At 36.8% G+C, this 24,809-nt stretch overlaps 2 protein-coding genes and 1 pseudogene across 2 annotated transcripts; all 3 read left to right on the forward strand.

The window, feature by feature from the left end:
- The first annotated feature begins 6,451 nt into the window (after positions 1–6,451).
- Positions 6,452–7,387, forward strand: LOC102008338 (olfactory receptor 5W2-like). Its single transcript, XM_005408211.1, has one exon. The coding sequence runs from the start codon at positions 6,452–6,454 to the stop codon at positions 7,385–7,387; it is 936 nt and encodes a 311-aa protein (XP_005408268.1).
- A 5,678-nt stretch (positions 7,388–13,065) lies between these two features.
- Positions 13,066–14,001, forward strand: LOC102008651 (annotated as a pseudogene).
- Positions 14,002–22,919: 8,918 nt separating this feature from the next.
- LOC102008968 (olfactory receptor-like protein OLF2) lies at positions 22,920–23,858 on the forward strand. The gene has a single exon (XM_005408212.1). The coding sequence runs from the start codon at positions 22,920–22,922 to the stop codon at positions 23,856–23,858; it is 939 nt and encodes a 312-aa protein (XP_005408269.1).
- Positions 23,859–24,809: the final 951 nt, after the last annotated feature.

A 24,809-nucleotide genomic window follows, 5' to 3' on the forward strand; every position in this document is an offset into this window, starting at 1 on the left:
TGTTTGTTCAATCTATTAAGCTGTAAACTTTTTTATTTGTTGTCTCGTCCATTCTGTGAAGAGCTGCTTTTTATTTGAGCTCAAAAATTTTTCTTTTTTCTTTTTTTCTTTTGCATTTTGGATCATTTGTTCATAACTCAATTTGGCTTATTTAGATTTAAAAAGCTTGCTTCCACCTGGGTTGCCAGCTGGTCAAAATGTTAGCAAATTTGGTTTTCTCATAGGTTATCAAAAACTCTAATGATATTTAAACAAACATCCCTTAGGGTGGGGAGAAATTATTGGACAGGACTCCAATGATGATTAAGAAAGCAGCTGCCTGGAAACATTATCCAGTTCTTGTTCATTGATAGGAAGCCCAAATGATCTCCATAACATTATGGGAGACACTCTAAAAAATGTTATTAAAATATATTATTGTAATATGTACATAATGCTCATTCATCAAAGGATTAAGTTTTCTAGACAATAAGGTGTTTGATTTAAAGATGCCCTGGTACAAAGGTTTTCATATGGCTATGACAATTGTTATTGTTTTTACAGTGTTGAATGTATCCATGCCTGCAGATGTGCAGGTTTTCAAAATGTAGAACTAGGATTGCAAATAGAGGTAGTCTGTTCTTTCACATTCAGGCATCTGCCTTTAACAGAAACTTATAGATGTTTATCCCATTAAAGGACAACAAGTTAGATAAAAGTTTCTTATGTATTTGATTGAGGTGATTGATTAAAATGGTTATGCTATGTCAAAATGGAAATTTAAATCCATTACAAAATGTCATCATGATTGTCATACTGCAATATTATGTATGGCTTTTGACTTCTAATTTTCTATGTAAAATATGGATTGTCATACTGCAATATTATGTATGGCTTTTGACTTCTAATTTTCTATGTAAAATATGTATCTGTTCACATTCTATAGGGATTCAAGCCAGGCATGTTCGTGTACACCTGTAATCCCAGCACTCAGAAGGCTGAGGGAGAAGGATCATTGTGTGCTACAAAGTGAGGTCAAGGCCAGCCTACACTGAATAGCAGGATCTTGTCACAAAAAAATTATTAAAAAATTCTCTAAGGATCACATTTTAGAACATCCATGGTTGTGTGAAAATAATGGTTCTATTTTATGTTCTAAGGTTCTTGATAATTAGTTAAGATAGTAATATTAAGCTTACTGCCTTCATTAAAATGTAATGTCATTAATCTTCTCTTCTGGGTCTTCAACAACAACTTGAGACCCAAAATTAGAAAGATAGATGGGCTAATAGGACAGCCAATACTTTGGCCCCAGTCCTTTGAGGTCAATGAGGACCCAAGACATAAGAGACCCTCTGCAGCAACATCCCATAACTTGGTGAGTCCCTGGTCTTCTGACCAAGAAGACTGTGGGACCATAGAGGAAAGTGATTTACAATGCATAGTGTGCCTAAGGAGAGTCACCAGGAGAGAAGAAAATACCCCAAGGAACTTGGTCAAGCAAAGGCTGTAACTCATCAACCTGCCAAATGTACACACAAATGCTCTCTGGTGGTTGAGCAGTTCCGTTTCCTCCCATCCAGAGAGAGGACTCTACTTGACCTTCAAATTATTTTGACTGATATCTCCCAAATTTAGGTGCCATTTAAGCAAACTGCAACCTAAAGTGACTTGTCATCCTTGGAGATGGGGAGGGTATATTGTCTCTTCTCTTTATTTCTCCATCCTCTCACCATCCTTCTCCCTGGGAACTTCGAGAGCTGCCCTAGATGCGGCAATCAGCAACATCTTGCTCTGTACAGCTCACATGTCAAGTAGGCTGTGCTCCAAAATCCTGGCTGGAGTTCACCTGTGGAGATGATAGATGCTATTATAAATAAAATATTGGTATTCTGCTTATATTTCTGTGGATCCAAGGAGACTAATCATTTTTATGGTATTCACCATTGCTGGTTCCATTATACTGATTACTCTGTCAGGACATTTTCTGTCTTGTCACCCTGGCAGTGATAAAGACCTACTCTGCTGATGGAAGATCTAAGTTTTACTTGCACTTACCTATTAAGTATAGTCTCAGTTCTCCAGGGCACTCTGCTCTTTGTGTGTTTCTGGTTCATTCTTCCTAATCTTTATCTCAAGGCATAAATGGCCTCATTGTTCTATGCCATTGGGACTCCCAGGCTGGAACCTCTGATTTGTATCCTATTGAATGAGGAGTGGAAGAGAATTTGAAGTAATTTTAAAATGAGACAGTTATGTAGACAGTCTTCTGCAAGTGTTGCACTGTAATACATAAAATTCAAATTATTTTGACTGATATCTCCCAAATTTAGGTGCCATTTAAGCAAACTGCAACCTAAAGTGACTTGTCATCCTTGGAGATGGGGAGTGATTGAATGGGAAAATGAGTGTGGACCAATGCTAATTCCCATTCCCCCAAATATACACTGGAGAAGAGGAATATGGCAGCAGAGCTCTTGGGGAGCACACAGTCTCCGTGTCTTCAGCTTCACACTTGAATCATTATTAAAATTACTTAAAATTGGCTTGCCTCAATATCTTATATATCAATAATTTTCTGTATTTATGATCAGTACAGTCACTCAATAAATGACAATGAAATATGAAAGGGCACTAAACTATATCGCTAAGGAACCCCTTTCCCCTAACCAAGAATATTTCACAGATTTTAGCCTGGGGAATTATCAATCTTTATTGGAATTGTGAAGAACAACTGTACCTTTGAGAGTAGACCACATTGGTTTGAGATTGTTTTCAGAAGAGATTGGACTCACCCAGATTATTTGGGTGAACACATGTCCCAAGCCTATAAACTCTTATAGTATTTTTTGTATGCACAATTTTTCATTTACTTGTTTTGAAGTAAATTAACTGCATTAAGACAAATAGAACGGGATATAGTATCGTGTCTTATAGTCACCAGAAGGCTTTGGTAAACACGTAGAAAATCATGTGTCCTAAAACGATTTCTACATCATAAAGTATTACTCAGAACGTGGCCAATACTGGGGTTTCTCCCCTGGTGACTATGTTGGGTAGCATTGGCCTTTTATTTATTATCTATTGTTTCTTCACATCATATAGCCGACACTTTTACAAATGAAGGATAACACTGATGTCTCCAGGTAAAATAAATAAGCAGATTTTGTCTCAGTCTGGCAGCCTTCATTGCTGCTGCTCTTTCTGTGCTCACTCCTTGGGGAAATCCGCCTGGGGGAAATATTTGGAACTTGAGCCAACTCTTCATTCTTCAAAAACAACAAGATGAGATTCTTATTTCCATGAATTTTACACAGTGCTATAATATTTTATGACAGCATCCAAGAGAGCTATTTTCTCTTCCAGAGTGGCAGTTTTTTTTTTTTGTTTGTTTGTTTTTGTTTTTTTTTTTTTTTTGTCATTATACACTGGTTAGAAACCTCTGGATAGCAAGTACTTTAGAGTCAAATATGATGTCTATGGCAGCCTGGAAGTTTGCTGATTACTTTCAAAGCTCCTATTTCTTCCTAGTATATTGAGACTGTGAGAGATAGAAATGTTTGAAATATATGCTAGATATGTATGGAGAAGCTAACTAATATGTATATAAAAACATGTAGCATTATGTAAGGCAAGCACAATGATTTATATTGAAATTCAAAACTTCCATAGCAGAATGAAAAGAAGTTAAAAAACCACAATGATGGAATGGATGATAGAGAAATATTTATGGACAGAAAAATGTAAATATGGGGCTTATTTCTCTGAGCCAAAGAAGAGGTCCAATGAAACTGGAGATAGAGATGGAGGAAGAATTCTGAGATAGTGTGGACCATTATAGAGCTTCAGGATGAAGCTTGGGGTAGAAAGAATATTCACATTTTCTGTACTTCTCAAATATCAGTACACAAAACATACTTTTAAAATACACAGAATTGGCTTTCTGCTTGAAAACAGTATACCAAAATATGTTTTTCAATAACTGATCATTTTTATACATAGGAAGTATATTAGTATGACATAGATAGAATGTTGTTTCTTTCTTTGTACTTTTTACTAAGTATCTCCCAGGTTAACAGCCTGAATATATTTAACACATGCATACAGCACATATTTATCGTTACATTGCTATTTTAAATCTGTGTTCCAGGGTTTGTGTGAATGTAGAAGTGTACATATATGATGTTAAGGAAAACGTATCAGAAAGAGCAATGTAGGTGTAATGGAGTGTATAGAGTAACATAATTGAAATTAAAGCAATGTAGTGTATAGAGTAACATAATTGAAATCAATGTGGGTGGAATGAAGTTGGGGGAGACAAATTGGACAATGATTAATGAAACAATTTTCTGGCTGTATTTCTCACTTCTAAATGGGCTGTGAAAGGGTAGTTTTTTAAAAAGGAGGGAATATGATAGAAAAAACAAAGGATACAGAAGTCATTAAGAAGAGGAGTATTTCAGCTTCACTAGCTGTCTAGTGTCACTAGCAGAGGGCATGTTTCAGGACCTGGTGAAGTTTTTGACAGTGATCAATTTGGTGACAAATGAAGAATGAGGAGTTCAAACTTTGCTGCAGTTGTTGCAGGATTCCCAGTTGGAACTGAACAAGGAATGTAAATTAATTATGCCTGCATTACAGGATACACAGAAGGCAGAGACGTATGAGATTGATTTCCCCATAGGCACTGGGTGAATATAAATACGATTTGTGTATGGTTCAGGCAGCAGCAGTAACTTCAGAATGTCTTTGTCAATTCAGGTACGTTTTTCAGTGGGTATATTGAAATAATACAGGAAAAGTAAAACATCACTCTTTTGGAAAAGGTGAGGAATTAAACCTGAGATGTGAGTTAGTAAATTATTTTATACCTGCTTACTCAATAAAACATTTCTATAATCTAATGGGTAATGATATTTTCTTAACAGACTTATGTGAAATTGACTTTATTAGTCATTTGTATAAGGATTGAAAATTTTTATTTACCTATATTTTAATCGTGATTCTTTCTTTGAGTATTTTTTTAACTTAAAGACAGTAGTAAATGAGACACAAACAAACAAAAAAAAATAGAATAATAGGAGCATACCAGTATCACAAACATAAAACAAAGCAAGAACATTTAAAGTGACACAGGGTTTCAAGACAAAATAATACGAATTAGCAGTGGTTGTTATATTATATATCACTATCCTCAACTATGTTGCTCAGATTACCAGATGTACGAATGGAAGATTGTCTGACGGTATATTGAAAGGAATAGTTAATGCTCCAAATTTTTTATGTTCTGATCAATTTTGCATGTTTGTGTCTGGTAATCTGGGCAGCTGATTTGAAGGTAACAATATGCAATGGAATTACAATGCTGAACTCTCACAATCTTGTGTAGTGAAACTCTGTATTATCTCTAATGTTTTATCTAATAATTATTTTCTTATCCTCTAATGGTTTGAACAATCATTCATTAATTATGATTCTTAAATAAATGATTCCTTTTCAATATCTTCCTGCAAGTAATATGTTTCATGTAAATATAAAATTTATTCTTGCTTTATTGAATTAAAATAACACAGGTAATATATTATATGCATTAGTATATATAAACTCAAGTCCATATAGACCACATGCTGTAATTGTTAATCTAGAAGAAAGATGACCACCCATATTTCACATATCAGTAGAGAGAGGCACACAGACACCATGCCATGTACACACAGAAATGCATCTACAAACTTGCAAAACTGAAGCCTATATACCAGACAGTTACTGTTTCTCTCCTCATGACAATGTTTGTGAAAAATTCAGTTTCAAACCCAACAATCAGCATAGATGTAGGCTGCAGCCTGTTGTTTCCACTTCTTTTTACTCGTTGCTTTTGGCATCTCCAGGTATTGGTCCTGGGGAACCAGCTCAGTTACACGGAAGTACTGTAAGGTTCTGGTAAGACGCTGATGGTAAGAAAAAGACTAGTGCAACTGAACGTTTTACTTTTCTGTGAAATCTAAGGACACTGGACAGTGTCATAGTAATTTTCACTCATAAATTAATATTCAATGGGGTTCAGTGACAATATTTAGTAAAGTTTCTTAAGTTCTGTAATACATAGGATCATTCTGGCATCACAGAAGATGTTTAGTCTTTCATGTCATGGCTTGTCTTTCTAATTGTGGTGCTCATTTCGTATGATTTGGATCTGGAAATAACTTTTAGTATATTCAAATCTAGCACCTGAGAGGAATGATGCAAAAAGGCAAGCAAGAATCATGCATGAAATAACTTTTTATCAACCCCCATTCCTAGATAATTTTAATTTCTTTTTTACACGATATGGCCTCTTTAGACTGCCACTTGTTTCTGACAGATACAATTCACATCCCATTTCATAAATACTATATTTGTATAGATAGAAATATAAAAACCTAACCTATTTTCTGTTTGTTTTTCTCACAACTTAGAATAAGAATAAAGAAGAATGGACAAAGAAAACTGCTCCTCATTGACTGACTTCTTTCTATTAGGGATAACAAATAGTCCGGAAATCAAAATGTCTCTCTTTGTCACATTTTTAATTGTGTATCTCATTAATGTCCTGGCAAATCTTGGTATGATCACTCTCATCAGAGTGGACTCCCAGCTGCACACACCCATGTACTATTTCCTTAGTCACCTCTCCTTCGCTGACCTCTGTTATTCCAGTGCAGTTGGCCCCAAGATGCTACTGGATCTACTCACCAACAACAGATCAATTCCTTTTGTTGGCTGTGCTTTACAGCTTTTCTTCTTCTACATGTTTATAGACGTTGAGTGCCTGCTGCTGGCAGTGATGGCTTTTGATCGCTACAAGGCCATCAGCAACCCCTTGCTCTATGCAGTGGACATGTCGAGCAGGGTGTGCTCTGTACTTGTGGCTACAATTTACACCTTGGGGATAGTAGATGCTTTGATCCATACATCGTTGGCATTCCACTTATGTTTCTGTGGTTCTAGGGAGATCAATCATTTCTTCTGCGATGTTCTTCCTATCCTAGTAATATCTTGCTCTGATACACAGATCAATGAGTTATTGATATTCACCATTTTTGGTTTTATAGAACTGAGCACCATCTCAGGGATTTTGGTCTCTTATTTTTATATTATCTTGTCAGTCATAAAGATCCGCTCTGCTGAGGGGAAGTTTAAAGCCTTCTCCACCTGCGCCTCCCACCTCACTGCCGTCACCATCTTCCAGGGAACCATGCTCTTCATGTACTTCCGTCCCAGTTCTGCCTACGACCTCCATCAGGACAAAGTGACCTCACTGTTTTACAGCCTGGTGATTCCCATGCTGAACCCTCTGGTTTATAGTCTACGGAATCAGGATGTGAAAGAGGCCACAAAAAGATTAAAAAAAAATTTTGTCTTAGGCTAATTAGTATATACTACCCATTAATATGTTTGTATAGATACACTATAGTTTTGGTTTCTTCACCTTATATTTATACCTATAGTGTGGTCATATACCTTCACTGAACTTAATAATATCTTTTTCATCTCCAATATACAAATATTTTTTTGATTTCCCAAATATTTTATCATTTATTATATGTCTTCCAAAGGCAGAATGATATTTATTTTTGGAAAATTTGTCAGTCTTTGTTTTAATGAGTACAGATGTCATTTGTTTGATGTGTATTGTAGGCACTGATTTGATCCTAAGATTTATTGAGTGTTTAGTAAGTGGTATTTGTACCTGTGTGTACATTCCATTCATGGTGAAATGAGCACTATGCTATTGAGCCCCACAGTGTATTGGAAATCAGAAACTTTAAATAGCTAAACATACAAATACTAGATAGTGAAGTATGAATTGGCATGTAGTAAATGAGGAGTATGCTATGTACCCTAAGTCTGGTCTGTACAGGAGGAAAAATTCTTCTAAAAGGGGATGCTTAGTTTCATATATTAGCAATAAATAGACATATAATGGAGATAACAAAAGTAGGAACTTGAAAAGTAGGAACCCTGGTATGGTCAGAAAAATACCCTGAGAATGAAAGGAAATCCAAGCTGCAAAGAACACAGAGGAGACTAGATTCCTCTAATGAATACTATGTTGAAAATTTGTTTATGTACTTTTGTACAATTTAAATGTGGTGTTGTGAGAAGTATCTATTTGGACTTTTTGTACCCTTTCTGTTCATACTAGCATCAGTTTGGGGGGGGTATTTTCTTTCATTATTTATTGAGTTGTGTTTCCTAGGATGAAATAGTTGTGCTGAATGTTGAGATGAGTATAGCAAATCTTTATTGTTTGTTTTTATATAAATAGAAGAAATAATTTTTTATTCTCCCAACATGAAGAAATGGTAAATATTTAAAAGAATGTATTTTCTAATTACCCTGATTTTATCATTACACAATGTATATATGATGGTTCATTTCATTTTATACCCATAAAATTGAGCAAATTCATAACTATTCAAAATTAAACAAAACACAGTGTAAAGTGTAGGGTTCTTGTAAAGTCTTCTCTAAAATTCTCAACAGAGTGATTTCTACTTAGCTCTTTGTACACTTTTATTGATCATATATCTTAGTTTAATTTCCAGCTTTGTGATTCATAAGTAAGACTCTCAAAGAATTATTCTACCTAGAACTGTGTTAAAGCATCACCTCTAATAAAACATTATGAACATTCTTTGATGGAAACAGACTTTATTGAATTTCATTCTAGCACAAGTTGAAAAAGCAAATATGTAATTGAAATCAATCTTGTATGAAAGTTTTGAGGGCTTATTGAATAGTCAATAACAATTAACTCAGTCTATGACCCATATTTCAAATGTAATTTTGGATTCTAAAGTAGTCAGTCTACAAAGATGTACAAATTAAAGAACATTCATCTAATACCTAATCAATATTTAGTTAATCCATCTGGTGTACTTAAATTTGCAAGGGAAAAACACAAGAAGAACCTTGCTGGGAACATAGTATTATTATCACATATTTGAACAATTATACAACATTCTATGTAGTTGTTCATTATCTATTAAAACTGTACAAGGTAAGGCACTGAAAACCTTTGCTTCAGTGTTTGTAATTACAAAATATCCTTGTGTGAAAGCATTGCATAAAGAAAACTGAGTTTCAGAATCTCTGATGCTTTTCACAGTGGCATTTGTAAGACGCAGTTACAGGTTTTAGGAAACTGTGAAGACACAAAAATCGTATGGGGAAAATACTTCTTTTGGAGAACACATTTTAGACTTCCACTGCTACATACTCTAAATTTACATATGCCCTTTTGTTCATGGTTTTCATGAGCAGCAGCATGACAGAAAACAGTTTAAAATATAAAGTTCAATTAAATTGTGGGTTGATGTGTCAGCGACCCACCCAGGGTTCTTTTGCTCAATTTGAATAGAAACAATGAATCAGCAAAATGCAGCTGTGATACAGGCTCTGAGTTTTGACTGCTCATAGCCTTCAAGCTTCTGTTCTCTAAGTACCTGTATCCTTTAGCTCTCAGCGTCAGTGCTCTAATTTCTGGACTACTGTCGCTGCTGACTGCTGAATGTCCTTGCTGGTTGACTGCTGAATGATGTTGACATCAGTTAACGCTGGTAACCCCTGGTTGGTGCTACCCACCATTTACTGCCACGGCAGGCACTCAAATATGGCCAGTGACTGTCCGCACCAGTTGCCACGGCTGGGTACTGCAGCTGACACACACGGCCATTCTCCACCAATGAACACCATCCACCATCCTCACTGACTTTGGTCACTGGTCTCCAGACCAGTGGAATGGTCTGGAGACCTTCTCCACACAGAAGGAATATAAAGTGTCTTTCTTGCTTTAGAGCTAGAAAGCCCTCATGTTAAAGGCCACTCTCCCTTACCCCCTTATGAGATCCATTCTGTGTACTTTACCCAGTACGCTGAGTAGATTTACAGGCTTTCAGGGAGAAATAAATTACAAGTAGATGTACCAGACCAATGGGTCAAGGCTTTATTTGAATAAGGTCTGTGATGAACAGAGGGGGTCAGTGTACAAGAGGAAACTTTCCCAGGCCACTAGAGAGGATTGCTGTTTATGAGGAATGATTAAGATATGAAATGATTGCTTTAAGTTAAAAAATAACCTTATTACAGTAAGATACACACTGTCATGAATCCCTCTCCAAATACTCTTCCTTTGAAAACACCCCATCACTCTTGCTACTTTCTGAAGCAGTTCAGGAAGTCCTCTTTCATAAGTGTCTTTGTGAGCTGTGATAAAAAATTTAGTGAATGCTGCTCCCACGTGCCATCCAATAGAATGACAAGTTTAATGAACCATTACTATGCGCCCTCACCCAAAGCACCATGGGACTTCTGACTCTTCCAAAGTTAAGACGATCATGAAAGGTAAATACTGAATTGATTCAAGATATGAAGGCCAACAAGAGAATATAATTAAAGATAGAAAATGAACAAATAAACAAAAAAACGACTTCCAGAACTGCTACCGAAGGGGCACAAACCATGGGATCAGTGCATTTGAAGTGAGGAGGAGTACAAGGAGGACTGATAACAATATGTTTTTACTGTAGTAGGTATTTTCAAATTTAAGCACTACTTTTCAATCACTTCATATATAGCAGCAGCAGACCTGTGATTGCTTCACAGTCAATCTTGTGTATTGCTCCAAATTCAAGCACACTAAATAGTAACAGTTGTTTCAGATCCAGGCCTCTTATTCAAGCTTGCAAATCAGTCTTAATAAACTTTGTGTGTTTGGTCCATATTCAGGTCTGCTGTGCTTAGGGAAAATACCTCTGTGAGGGGGAACCCGGTGTCCGAAGCAGCTGCAGCTATAATGAGAGCAGCTTGGGCAGTGGGACTGCGGGGAACAAGGGCAGAAGACACTTCTTGGTGGACTGGTGCTCTTCTTCCAGAAAATGACATCATAAAATCAGGACTTTCTGCTCCCTGGGATTATCCAGGCAGGCTGGCCTAGTGAACCTTGGCTCGCTGGAGTCTGCGGATGTTTGGAATGTGAAAAACAGACCTGCTCCTCCTGTCTCTGCCTTGTTGGCAGTGCTTTCTTCTCCACTCTGGTTGTTTTTGCTCATGCTGAGATCCTAACCTCAAAATCTTGGCATTAATAAAAAAAACTGACATTAGTATGTGAGGCTTTTGGAAAGTGTGGAGTTTATATGGGCAGAACTATCAGAGATTGCATGGTTGCCTTTATGAGACAGAGCTTCCGGGTTTTCCTGGCTGATTCTGCCATGTAAAGTCTGAATATTTGGGTATCTGTGTACCAGAAGACAGGCGGTCTCTGCATAATGATTCTATTTGTGCCTTGCATTTGCACTTCCATCCTCTGGAACTGTATATATATATGTATATACTGTGACACTAATATATTATATAAAAATGTGTATTTTATATGTAGGTCATGTTATTCAATGCATTAGTTATAGACTGCAAACATGTACTAGTACATTTTTAAAATGTAAAACTTAAAACTGTATTTAAATTTTATTCGATGTCTGGTTTCATGAGAGTGTGACTCACGATGTCTAAGAAGCATAGTGTTAAATTTTCCTCAGTTTTAAAATTGATCAATATGTTGACAAAGGCAAGTCATTAAAAGTTCTGCCTCTGCTAAAGTTGTTGCACCACCACACTCAGGGGAAAATGGAATCTAGTAGTCTAATCAATTATGTTTGAACAACACAAAGTGCGAAAAGCAGAAGCTTAGGAGATTTACATCACAACAGTCTCTAGGTGAGAATAAATGTGACCTACAAGTTATTTAGCACCAACAACAAGTACAGAAAATCTTTGTCATCTCAGGAGGGATTCTCTGTGAGTATATTTAAAAAATAGAGGACAAATAAAGTATTACTTCCTTTGAAAAAATGAGGAACCAAGTAAGAAATGTGTTAGTGAATGATTTTGCTAAATATACTCAGTTAAATATATTTCATAATATACTGACCAATGATATATTCTTCTTAGTCTCTTTTCATAACTTTTGCTAAATTCATTTGCTATTTATATGAGGATTGTAAAGTATTTCCTTATTTATGTTTTAATCAAGATGCATAAGTAAACCATTCCTTTATAAAATCATTCTGCAAATGAAGTGGCACATGCAAACTTAAAATTTGTTTTAGTTTTATTCAAATAATAATACTACAGGTAACATGTATCAAACATCAATATAAGTAAATTCAAGTACCTATGGACCTAACACCATAATACTTAAGTCTAGCAATGATAAAAGATGACCATATACATTCAACTTTCATATAGTTACTGAAAGGCATATTTATACCCTCTCACATGTGTGTATAGATGGAAACAAAGACAGAAGGAATATAGTGTCTAGAAATGTTTACTGTTGTCTTCCAATGTTGAGGTTATTGACAAAGTCAAATTAGAAGCCAGTGATAAACAAGTGTGTGCATATATGTGTGTATGTGTGTGTGTGTGTAATATGCTGTTCCTCCTATTTGAAGTCATTATTTTTGTTTTCAAGAGACTTGTAATTTGAAATCTAGTGAGTTGTGCAAAGGAGTGGTAAAACCTCCCACAAACCAATGATAATGAGGGGAAAATAGTTCAATGATAGATGTGTCATTTTTCAATAAAACAAGACACTAGAAAGAGTACAATGATTTTCATTTTAAAACTGCTCTTATATCATTGTTAGTGATAAATTCAATCATATTTCTTGAGTAATGTAATCCATGTGATCATTTTTGACATGAAATCATCAGTCTTATATCTTTCATTTTGCTGTTTCCTTCATATCATTTTGGATCTGAAATCTATTTCTTAAGAGTGGATGAGAGAAACCAAGATCACGCACATATCAGGTATTATTCATAAGTTTAACATCAAAGTTCATAAAGTTTCTCCACTGGGAACTTTTTGTTCTCACATAATAATTTTTCTTTATAAGTGACACTTTCAGAGAGTATGGAAAATTATTTGTACAATGAAATTATGTTCCACATTATAGACATTTTTTACCTATGTAGAAAACATCAGATTCTAATCAATCATTGTCTTGATGAATTTTGAAGCAGTTTATATGAGGAATAAGGCAGAATGGAGATGGACAACTGCACCTCATTTGCTGAATTCTTTCTCTTGGGAATTACCAACAAACCTGAAACGAAAGTGATTCTGTTCACCATATTTCTAGTAGTCTATCTCATCATTCTCCTGACAAATTTTGGAATGATCATTTTAATCAGAGTGGATTCCCAGCTTCAGACACCCATGTACTTTTTTCTCAGCCACCTGTCTTTCTCCGACCTCTGCTATTCCAGTGCAGTTGGGCCCAAGATGCTGGTGGACCTTTTAGCTAAGAACAAATCAATTCCCTTTGTTGGCTGTGCCCTGCAGTTCTTCTTCTCCTGTATCTTTATAGATGCTGAGTGCCTGCTGCTGGCAGTGATGGCCTTTGATCGGTACAAGGCCATCAGTAACCCCTTGCTCTATGGGGCAGACATGTCAAGTACGACGTGTTTCCAGCTCCTGGTCGGAGTGTACCTGGTGGGAACTGTAGACACTGTGATACACACTATCATGACTTTTAGCTTATGTTTCTGCGGGTCTAATGAAATCAATCACTTCTTCTGTGATATCCCTCCTATCCTACTGTTGTCCTGCTCTGATACACAGGTCAATGAATTAGTAATGTTCATCATTTTTGGTTTTATAGAACTGAGCACCATCTCGGGAGTTCTTGTCTCATATTGCTACATCGTCTCATCTGTCTTAAAGATCTCATCTGCTGAGGGAAGGTCCAAAGCTTTCTTTACCTGTGCCTCACACTTAACTACAGTTGCAATTTTTCAGGGAACTCTGCTTTTCATGTAATTTCGGCCGAGTTCTTCCTACTCCCTAGATCAGGACAAAATGACCTCACTGTTTTACACCCTGGTGATTCCCATGCTGAACCCTCAGATTTACAGCCTGCGAAACAAGGACGTGAAAGAGGCCCTGCAAAGGCTGAGAAATAAAGTTTTTGTTAAATAAGGAAGCATATACTACAAATAAATATTTATTAATTTATACAAATCTATACTGCTGTTACCTTCTAACTATACATTGTAATATAAATTTGTCTCAATTTTTAAATATCCAATATAAGAAATATTTTACCAAGCAATAATAAACCAATATTCTGTAGTTTCCTAACTAGTCCAACTTCATTGTATGCCTCCATTATAACAAGGGTACTCTGTAATTTTTGGTAAATTTCCACTCTGTGTGTTAAGTGTCCCAAATAGTCATTTGATTGATGGAAAATTTTATGCATTCATTTATTATTCTATTGAGGTTTTTGTGTTTACCATTTACATAGTTGTGTGATTAGCACCTTGTGGACAAACAGTTTCCATGTTAATGATTCCTGTAATATATGGGAAATAAGAAATATTAGCTAGAGTTATAAATGTCATAATAAACCATAAAAATGCTATGGATTGAAAAACCAGGCTACTGTAAGTGCAAACTGAAGGTGTGACTCAGGATAGCAAAGGGTAGATGGTTCTTTGAAAGGGGGACATGTAGTTTCAGATCTAAACAACAGGTGGAGATGCAATGGCCGATGGTGCGGAAAGGGGGGTGCCATATGGAAAGCTGAGAATGAGACCCTGAGGTGGGCAGGAAAGGACCCCCTTGGAGGAACAGACGTCCAACATATAAGTGTAAAGACCAAAGTGATTCTGATTGGCATTTCTTTGGTAATTATTGATATCGGATACATCTTCATCCACTCAGTAGCTATTTGTATGTTTCTTCTGAGAAATGTCCATTTGAATCTTTTGTACCTTTTCATTGAATTATTTGCATACTTGTTTAGTGTCATTTCCTGTTGAATTGGTTGAATGCCATGAGAGGAATTATTTTTGCCATTCGACTGTATAGCAGGATGCATATTGTTCATTATAGTGTATTTATTGTGTGTTTCAAAATGAGAAGAAGAGAGTATTTTGATTGTTGCAACTCAAAGAAATGAGGAGTGTTTATCTGATGTATACATTAATCATCTGGTCATTACACAGTGTATATGAGACTCTCAACATCATATACTACCCATGAATTGGTACAATTTTGTGTCAGTTAAAAGTAAAATTAAATGCAATTTTAAATGAATGACTCTTGTAAAGTCTATGCTTGTGCTAAAATTTTCTACTTGGTCATTATACCTCTGTTTCTCTCACCCCTTCCTTTCTCAGCCCTGCTTTAAAGCCCATCACTGTGGTTCTCAAATAACACCTTCCTCGTTGCATATATCACTGCCTTTAGTAGACCATCACCTCCAATCTGAGACAGAGAACACTTTGTGCTCAGCAATACCATGTTTTGCTGCCTGCAATTCTAAAATCTTCTTTGTGACTGAGACTCAGAATGGGACAAGAAATCAATAATAAAATTAATCTCTGCAGTAATATGTGAGTGCTTATGAGATATTGAATTATGGTGACATGCACTTTGACTATCACTTTATAGCTTCTAAGAAAGAATATAAAAGTTTTATGACCAATGTAGCAGATCTATAAAGGCACACATATTAATTACACAGGAAATAAAAAATGTACTTTTGATGTTGGACCACTCCATTTGACACCATTCAAAACACTGTAAGAAGCCCTTTGCAAGATAGGGGTGTGGCCGTAGATATGGAGGAATTCTCATAGCCCTGACACTCTTCATTGTGCACTAACCCTTAACAAGCTAAATGACATCTGAACATCGAATATTTTGTGGTTGCCATTTGGAAGTGCCCTTCTTGGAAAACATTTCCTAATGGAAATAGAGCCTGAGTGGTTCCTCTGCTTTTCACAGTGTCATCTGCAGAACTCTGACACAGATGATAGGAAAGAAAGGTAATAGAAAGGCCCTATGAGGAGGAGCACCTCTTTTGGAAAACAAATCGAAGGTCTTGTACTTGTGCATTACAGCTTATGCTATTATTTATTTATTTATTTATAAATATCTATTTTCAAAGAGAATAAAAAATAATTTTAAAAAATTAGAACTGATACAGAATTTCACTAAACAAGACAATAGGAATTCAACAGTGGTTGTTACGTTGCATATTGCTGTCTTCAAATAGTTGTTCAGATTACCAGATATAAGTATGTAAAGTTGGTCAAAAAAATTAAAAAGAAGAAAAAAATTTAAGCGTTCACTGTTCCTTTCAATAGACCAAAATCAGGAGTACAATTATCCCAGCTATTATGTATATATGTATATATTTTTCCCCTATTTCTTTCTTTCTTTTCTCCTTTGCCTCACCCCAGTTGTTCCTTCTGCCTGAGCAGTTTCTTTCCCTTTCACAATATTTATTGTACCTTTCAAATTTAATTTACTCTTTCAAGTTCTTACACTAGGGAGGCATTACAATGTTTAATCAAGCAGATCTGATTTATTTCACTTATAAATATGGATAAATGACACCCTACTTTTTAGTTAGTCTTCTTTTTTACAAATAGCAGCTCATCAGAAAATATTTCACACAATATATTTTGTCAGTGACTCGAAGTAGTGGGTTAGCAGTACAGTCCTGTGTTTGTATTTCTACTCATTTCTTCAGCCTTCATACTGAGATAACTACACATAATAATGCCATAGCGCTGGTTGATTTGGATATGTGTGTGACACAGGGGACAGACAGACTGATACTGTAGATAGCTTGTCCGAGCATGTATTTTAGCATACAGCAGTGATGACATTCAGTGGACCAGTAGGTAGGAGACCCAGGGCCAAAATCACAGGCGATGTTTTAACCTTCCTGCTGGAGCACCCTCTGTCTCCCTGTGTCCCTGTCCCTCTGCATGTCCTTCTCCCTCTCCCTCTCCCAGTTCCCCTCCCTGTCCCTCTCTCTCAACATTTGATAAACTAGGCATCTGAAGCAACTCTGCATGACTGTGTAGTTAGCAAGTTACTCTTCCCCACTAGAAGTCAGTCTCCTCTCTGTGAAAGACCTGCTCATGGTGGATGATCTCTAAGGTCCTTATCAGTTGCCAGCTTGCATCTCAATATGGCTATGATTCTACTATCCTCTAAAACTATCCTCACTTCTAGAGATATTTAAAATGACAAAAGAACCACAGTGCACACACACACAAACTATACAGGGATTCACCTCTGCAAATCCAGACTGATGTGATCTAGAACGGCAACAAGGATGGCAGCAACTAACTTGTGTGAATTCTGAAATGCCAGACACTTTAATCACAGGCTCTTCAGTGACCTCCTATTCTGCATTTATATTTAAATAGACACATCACAGTGATGTTATAGGACTCCATGTCCAGCTGAAATGCAAATTGCAACTTTAGAACAGTGTTATAACTGATAACAGAAAACTAAGATTAGCATAACTAACAATAATAATGTCAAGCACTAACATGGATGCATAGCACCTTTAGCTCTTATGTGTTGACAGGAATAGTAATTTGACCTACCATTATAAAGTATTTGTTATTGAGTATCACACCTTGTACCAAACTTATGATCCCAAAATGTCATTTCCTATTTTGAAACCAAATTAACTAAGTTCATACGTGCACTCAAAGTTGATACAGAACTGTTTTGCTGTATTATAGTCTTCACTCTGATCAATCACGTTTGCCATGTTCATTTATTAGATGCTCTACAGTAATGGAAATGAATGTGTTTGTACTACATATTTAGGATGAAGGAAACTCACGTATAAAAAAGAGTGAACTAACTCAGACCCACATGTAAGATAATACAAACTACAGCTCTTGAATGGTCTCCTATTTTGTGTTTATATTTAAATAGACTTGGTTCAAAAACTTAATTTGTTTTATCATTTGTGGGAACATACTAACATCTGTGTTTGTGTGAGAAAGACACTGCAGTTGTGTTTGTCACCCCATGTGGAGTTTGTGAACAGAAGCAAATTTGGTCACATGTTGCTGTTTGAAAACCTAGCTGTCTGCAAACAGAAATGTTCATGAACCAAAGACTTCACTTGTAATAAGGTTTTTAAAAAATACAAACCTAAGCTATCTTAGATATCAATTTATGTTAGCACACAGAGATAATCTCTGAAGTATTGGCTCTGTTCTTTTGTGGTCTGGATTTGGATTGCATGAATGTTATTATTTCTTAAATTTCATGTGTTGTTACTCTTTTAAAAAGTATGTGAATAATTTAATAGTTTTCTAAAAGCAAATATTATTGTTATTAGATTGTACGCAATTGAAATATTTCTTTATTACCTAAATCTAATATTTCCTTGCACACATTTTAACTGCTTGTAAAATTAATAAAGCATAAAACTTTCATAGAATATCCTTTATATTGACCAATATGTGATGCTTTGCTTATACAAGATAGATGTTGGCAACTGCAATAGTTTCTTGTCTTTAGCAATGGGTACTCTGTGAACCTAGTTTTTCTCTGTATTAGGATCATGCATTGAACTTCTTTCATAATGGCCCGTGACTCAGGACCAGACTACCATCCTCTGATGGAGAGATTGTTTAAGTAGAGAGCTGCGTATGATTATTGTGTTTAGGGCGACCAGTGACTCCAAAAGTCATTTACATACAGATGTTTGCTTTTTTGAGCTTTCCTTAGTTGTTTCTCTCTAATGTTTTAAACCCACCTTCAATTTTTTTTTTACTTTGAAAAGCTTTTCTGTATTAAAACAGAAAGTCTCTTTGGGGATGAAGTTAGATGACCAATTTTTCCACAGTGTATGGCTACCCACGCTCTGGTATTAATGGAGACTGGAAATGGAGGTACACATGGCCTGCGGAGAGAGCTGTGCTTATGAAGCTGAAGTTTGATCCTGGCTGGAAAGTGCAGTGTGAGGAAAGGAAGCACCCCTGGAGGAGGGAAGCCCTTGAGGGAAAGAAAACAATGAGTTTGGGGAGGATATTCCCCAGGAAAAGCCCACCTTTTCCAGAAACTCACAAGAGATTTAATGAAGCTCTTGAGTAACAGAAAATGTTACTTCCTTGAGTTCATGGAATCTTATGACTAATTATTAGGTTGAGAATTGCCTCCATACTATTTCCCAGAGGAGTATGTTTGGTTGTGGAAGTTCATACAGAAAAATGACAACGAAACATCAGAAGTCATTCAAATGGTCAGGAAGAATCATTTTTTTGAAAAAGTAAGAATACCTGAATGTCGTAGAAGTCCATTGAATGTGTTCCCTACATTACAGGAAGAAGAAGGATTTATAACAAATAAGGCAAACAAAAAATATTCACAACCTCTACAATGGTTAAGTCCAAGTAAGATTTTGGTAGAAACTCAAGACTATCTGACGTAGTCGAGTGTACAAATGTGTTTTTCTCACACCCAGTTACTGCATTTTTTGCCTACTTTCATCAGTAGGATTTGTTGCAATTAAATTATACATATTAAGTCTCAGGATACATAGACATTGTTTAAGATTATTTCATTTTCTTAAACATCATAAGCAGAAGAAATTTGATCACTGCAAAGTAACTTATGCTTCTCAGTGGACTACAGAGACGCTCAGATTGTGAATCATCTCTCAGAAAGCAGCTGGGAGCACTCCCCAAGTGTGTCGCGCTGTGCTATCCTAAGGGACAATGACGTCATGTTCGATTTGATTGCTGGAGCTGGACCAGCCAATAGCCTTCCGCGTCCCTCTCTATCCACGTCTATATTAACAGTGTGAGAGTGCCATGTTCATGTAAATAAACCAAATGAGCCAGCACGTGCCAGCCCTTCTTACCGCGCTGCTCTGCCCTCATTCCCTGCTGGGATCCAGCCCTGGTTTCCAAGCAGCCTTGACAGACCGCTGAGGACACGGTAGTTCAATAATTTTGTCAGTGTTCAGACATTGCTTTAATGTGCTGTTATATCCTGTGAGAAGGCTCAGCGTTGTTTTAAAGACAAAACTCTTTCTTTGCACTTGACAGAGAAATGTACTCCGAGCGATTTCTATGGAGTCATTGAAACAATATCTGTGTACGGCTGGGGATTTAGCTCAGCGTCAAAGCACCTTCCTGGCAAGCACAAGGTCGTGAGTTCGGTTCCCGGTACCGGAAAAAAAAAAAAAAAAAAAAAGAAAGAAAGAAACAATATTTGTGAGGCTCTAGAAATTGACTTTCCACCTCGAGGTTTTAGAATTTTTGTCAAATAATTATGCGTTTGAAAGGGACATATGTGGTAGTATGTAAAATATATGACAATGTGGTAGTATGTGGTAGTATGTAAAATATATGACAATACACGATAACAAATAACATAAAATGCCTATGATAAGAAAGCTAAAACTGATCAAATTTTAAGATCAAATCTAGTAGTTGTGCTTATAGGCTATTTCTTAGAATTTACTCCAAAGAAATACTTGGAAACAATAAAAATTTGACATGAAAAATTAGATAGAATACAAATGCCTATGGGTACAAGACAGGTTAAATTAATTAATGTACATAAATAGAAAAATGCATTGTATCTCTTTATAATAGTTACAACGTTTTATTCCGACATCATTTATGTTTAAAAAAATTAGAAGTCCAATAATACAGATGGCAAAACCTAGCTATTTGTAGCGTGTGAATTAAATGTTGATTTTGATGAAATCACAGAAGTCTGTAAATGTTTTTTATGAAACATATTTGTGCACATGTGCCTATGTGTGTGTAATAGTTTTGTACTTCGTGTCATTAAAAGGAAATGCTCACATACAGGCAGGAGAACTGAAAGTAAAAGTGGTTTATTAGAGTAATTTTTTCTGCCTAATATGACATAGTATTGAGCATTATGCTAGAAAAAAATTTTTAAGAGGTATACACTTCTTTCTCAAGCACCCTACTTGTGAGACACACAAGATGGTAAAACATATTATTGTGTCTCTCATTTATTCCTGAGAAACCAAGTGTTCAACCAGGTACAGAAATGGTTCAACCAATGACAGGCAGGAAATAAACATCCCTTTGCAGAGAGAGCTGCATCCAATGAGGGGACACTAGTACTGGCTCACGTACTCATGTTTCTTGGTGTTTTTCCAACTTGTACATTTGTCATTTCTTTTATTTTTATTTGAATAAAGCTTATTATAAAAACCAAATGATACTATGAGATCATGTAAACATGTTTTAATTTCTTTATTATTAACATTTCAATAGCTATACATAGACATCAGGAAAACAGTAAACATTAATATGATGACCAAGGTAAGAAAGCATCATATATCATTTTTAATGTTACCAGTATTTCCATACATTTTAAAGAATGTAGTCATATTATAATTGAAACCATTAGAAGCTTTGTCTACAGATATTTAAATGAGTTTACATCACGATTTTGAGATGCACAAATTAATCTTTGCATTAATATTGTATCTTCATAAAATTCATCTACATTTCATTCCACCTTTCTCATCTATCCACAGAACACAAGGGGACATGAATAATATTATGTGATATATGATTTGTATCATAAAATATAATAGCAAGTCCTACAATTTATTTCCCCTCTGAAGGAAAACTCATTATTTTGACCTAAAAGTCAGCATATTTTATTGGGATACAACAGAAATAGGGGTCAAAGGAAACAACAAAACAATATAACATACTCTGGAGAATTACAATGAGGAACACATTTTAGGAACAAATTTCTCAGAGGTTATAAACAGAAAATGTGATATTTTTACCTTGTATTGCATGCTTCTGATTTGTTGTGAATAGATCATGTGGATTTTAGTTGATAAGATAGACTCAACTGGAAAATCACAAAATTTTCTTGCCTTTGTGTCTCTTGTTCTACCAATATTTCTGCTATTAGGTTTGAAATACAGAATAGCACCTGGACAACAGTTTCAAAAGGGGATGGGGTCATAGTAGCACACACGTGTAATCCCAGCACTTTGGAGGCTGAGGCAGGAGGATTACCATGAGTTTGAGGCCAACCTGGGCTACATAACCTAGTTCAAGTGAAACACTGTCACAAAAAAAAAACTAATGAAAGGGGAGGGAGGACTAAGAGTACCCTGAAATATCCATGTCTGTCTTCTTAGGTTTCTTTCTATTTCTAGAGCACACACGCACCTGCTTACTCCAGCTGGTCCTGACTCACTGACTGTGGCCTTCTAAGTGATGATGACATGCAGTCTTACTTACTGAAGTGAGATGGGACCTGCATTTTGGGTAGAAAACTGACAGTACAGAGCCAGGAATAGCTCTGCCTTAGTTCCATCTGCTCCATGATTTTAGATAATAACTGAAAGAAAATGAGATATATTCATTACAGGCATTTCTCAATTAACCATATCTCTGTATTACAGGGTGAGACACTATTTCTACAAAATGGACAACAACAACAATCTTCTCAGAAGATATGTAATCTGGAATAACTAATTGCTAGGATTATTATCTTCACTTTTGAAGAAATCACTTTCTTCATCTTTAAGAAAGAAATAAAAATTATCCTAAGTACTACACAGTTTCTCTCTCTCTCTCTCTCTCTCTCTCTCTCTCTCTCTCTCTCTCTCTCTCTCAGTTACTGAATTCAGGTTTGTTCCACTAGACTTCATCTGCAGCCCTTTGTATTATTTTTTTACTTAGAGTGATGGTATCACCAATTCACTAAGTAGGGCTTAAAGTCGTCATGCTTCTGCCTCAGCCTCCTGGAAGGGCATACTACAGGCATGTATCACCATGGCTACACCGGAGTAAATGGAAATAGCATGATTTAGTTTGGATGGATGTGTACTCCACCAACTATACAGAAGAATCTAAATGTAAGATGTTTAATAACAAGAAAATGGGTATATTTCCAATATGGGCAGTATACTTTGAAACACTTGTTGTTATTTATTCTTGATTAGAGGGATGAAAGGATCAATAATAAACTGTGAATATAGTCAGAGTATGAGGACCTATTTTCATTTTCCATTTTGCAAATCCAAGAACCTCCAGGTCTGAGAGATGGCGGTGGAGAACTGCACTGCATTTGCAGAATTTGTGTTTTTAGGGCTTTCTGATAGAAAGGATATCCAAGAGGGACTCTTTCTGTTTTTCCTCCTTGTTTATGGCATAACTGTGATTGCCAATCTAGGGATGATCGTACTCATCAAAATTGACCCTAGACTTCACACACCCATGTATTATTTCCTGGGCAACCTCTCTTTCTGTGATGTCTGCTATTCCTCTACTGTCTCTCCCAAGATGCTGGCCGACTTCCTATCTGAGCAAAAGAGGATTCCATACAATTTATGTGCCATTCAAATGTACTTTTTCGGAGCCTTTGCAGATGTGGAATGTCTCATGTTGGCTGTCATGGCCTATGACCGTTACGTTGCCATTTGCAATCCACTCTTTTATACCATCGCAATGTCCAGGAGGGCCTGCACCCAGCTGGTGGCTGGTGCCTATGTCATAGGCTTGGTGGATTCAGTCATCCACACTAGCTGCACGTTTCAATTGTCTTTCTGCACCTCAAATATCATCAATCACTTTTTCTGCGACATCCCACCCTTGCTGGCCCTCTCCTGCTCAGATACATCCATCAATGAGATTGTGATGTTCACCTTCATCGGCTGTGTGGTGGGGTGCAGTATTGTCACGGTCCTCCTCTCCTACGGCTGCATCATCACCACCATCTTCAGGATGAACTCAGCCGCGGGCAGACGCAAAGCCTTCTCCACCTGCGCCTCCCACCTCACAGCCGTGGCTGTGTTTCACGGTACCCTCCTGTTCATGTATTTCCGACCCAGCTCCAGTTACTCCATGGACACAGACAAAATGGCCTCTGTTTTCTACACGGTTGTCATCCCCATGCTGAACCCCCTGATCTACAGCTTAAGAAATAAGGACGTGAAGGGGGCTCTGACAAAAGCAATCATCACTACATGGCGCTCTGGGTAGAACTGTGTTTCCTGTAGGGAACCTCGTTGGTCTCTCCTTGTACCCCGGAGAGAAATGGCGGTGGGTATGAGAAAAATAAAGACAAGAGACAAAATCCGGGGTCAGGTGGAGTTACCTCTTGCCTGCTGAGCAAGAGGACTGCCCAAAAGCAGTAGAGCATTTATTTATACCCTGGAGAGGTTGGTTAATTTTTGTCTCACTGCCCAGCAACCAGCTAACAAGTTACAAAGGCTTGTTTACTCCGAGGGGCTTGTTTACTCCGAGGAGCTCCCGTGTTCTCAGGCTGGCTTCATCCTGCCTGTCTAATTATTTTCCAGCTTCAGTGGCTCCCAACAGTTGCCCATACAGAATAGACCAAAAATTCTGATAATAAAGTTCGGGTACTTTGTCATGGGTTCCTACGCATGCAACCCTCAAGATATATCTTGCTGTATATTTATGATTATGCCTTGATTGGGTGTGAGGAGCAGTAATGATTAGACATTTTCTTCTTTCTAAACTGTGGCAGAATAGAATAGGCATCATCTTGCTGGTTTGCACACAGGTTCTGTTGCCCTCCCTCCTTCACTGGCAAGGGAAGGCTTTGCAAACTGGCCCACATGCAACTCACGGTGCTTTTATATGTTCGCAGTTTTTAAAAGTGGGCATAATAAATGAAATCGCCGAGCCAGAAGGCTGTTAACAGCCACAACCGCAGACACACTCAGCCACCTGACGTTTGACAAAGGGGTCAAACAAGTTCACTAGAAGAAAGATAGGCTCTTTAATAAATGGTGCTGGAAAAACTGGCTCACCACATTCTGAAGACTGAAACTAGACCCATGTCTATCACCATGACCAAACTCAAGTCAGACTGCATCACAGATCTCAATATTAAAACAGAAACACTGAATCTATGGGTAGAGAAAGCAAGTAAAAATCTTGAAGATGCAGGGGTAGGTAGAGAGTTCA

This window comes from Chinchilla lanigera, unplaced genomic scaffold (genome assembly GCF_000276665.1).
Source record: "Chinchilla lanigera isolate Chin_1 unplaced genomic scaffold, ChiLan1.0 scaffold00110, whole genome shotgun sequence".
NCBI classification, from domain to species: Eukaryota; Metazoa; Chordata; class Mammalia; order Rodentia; family Chinchillidae; genus Chinchilla; species Chinchilla lanigera.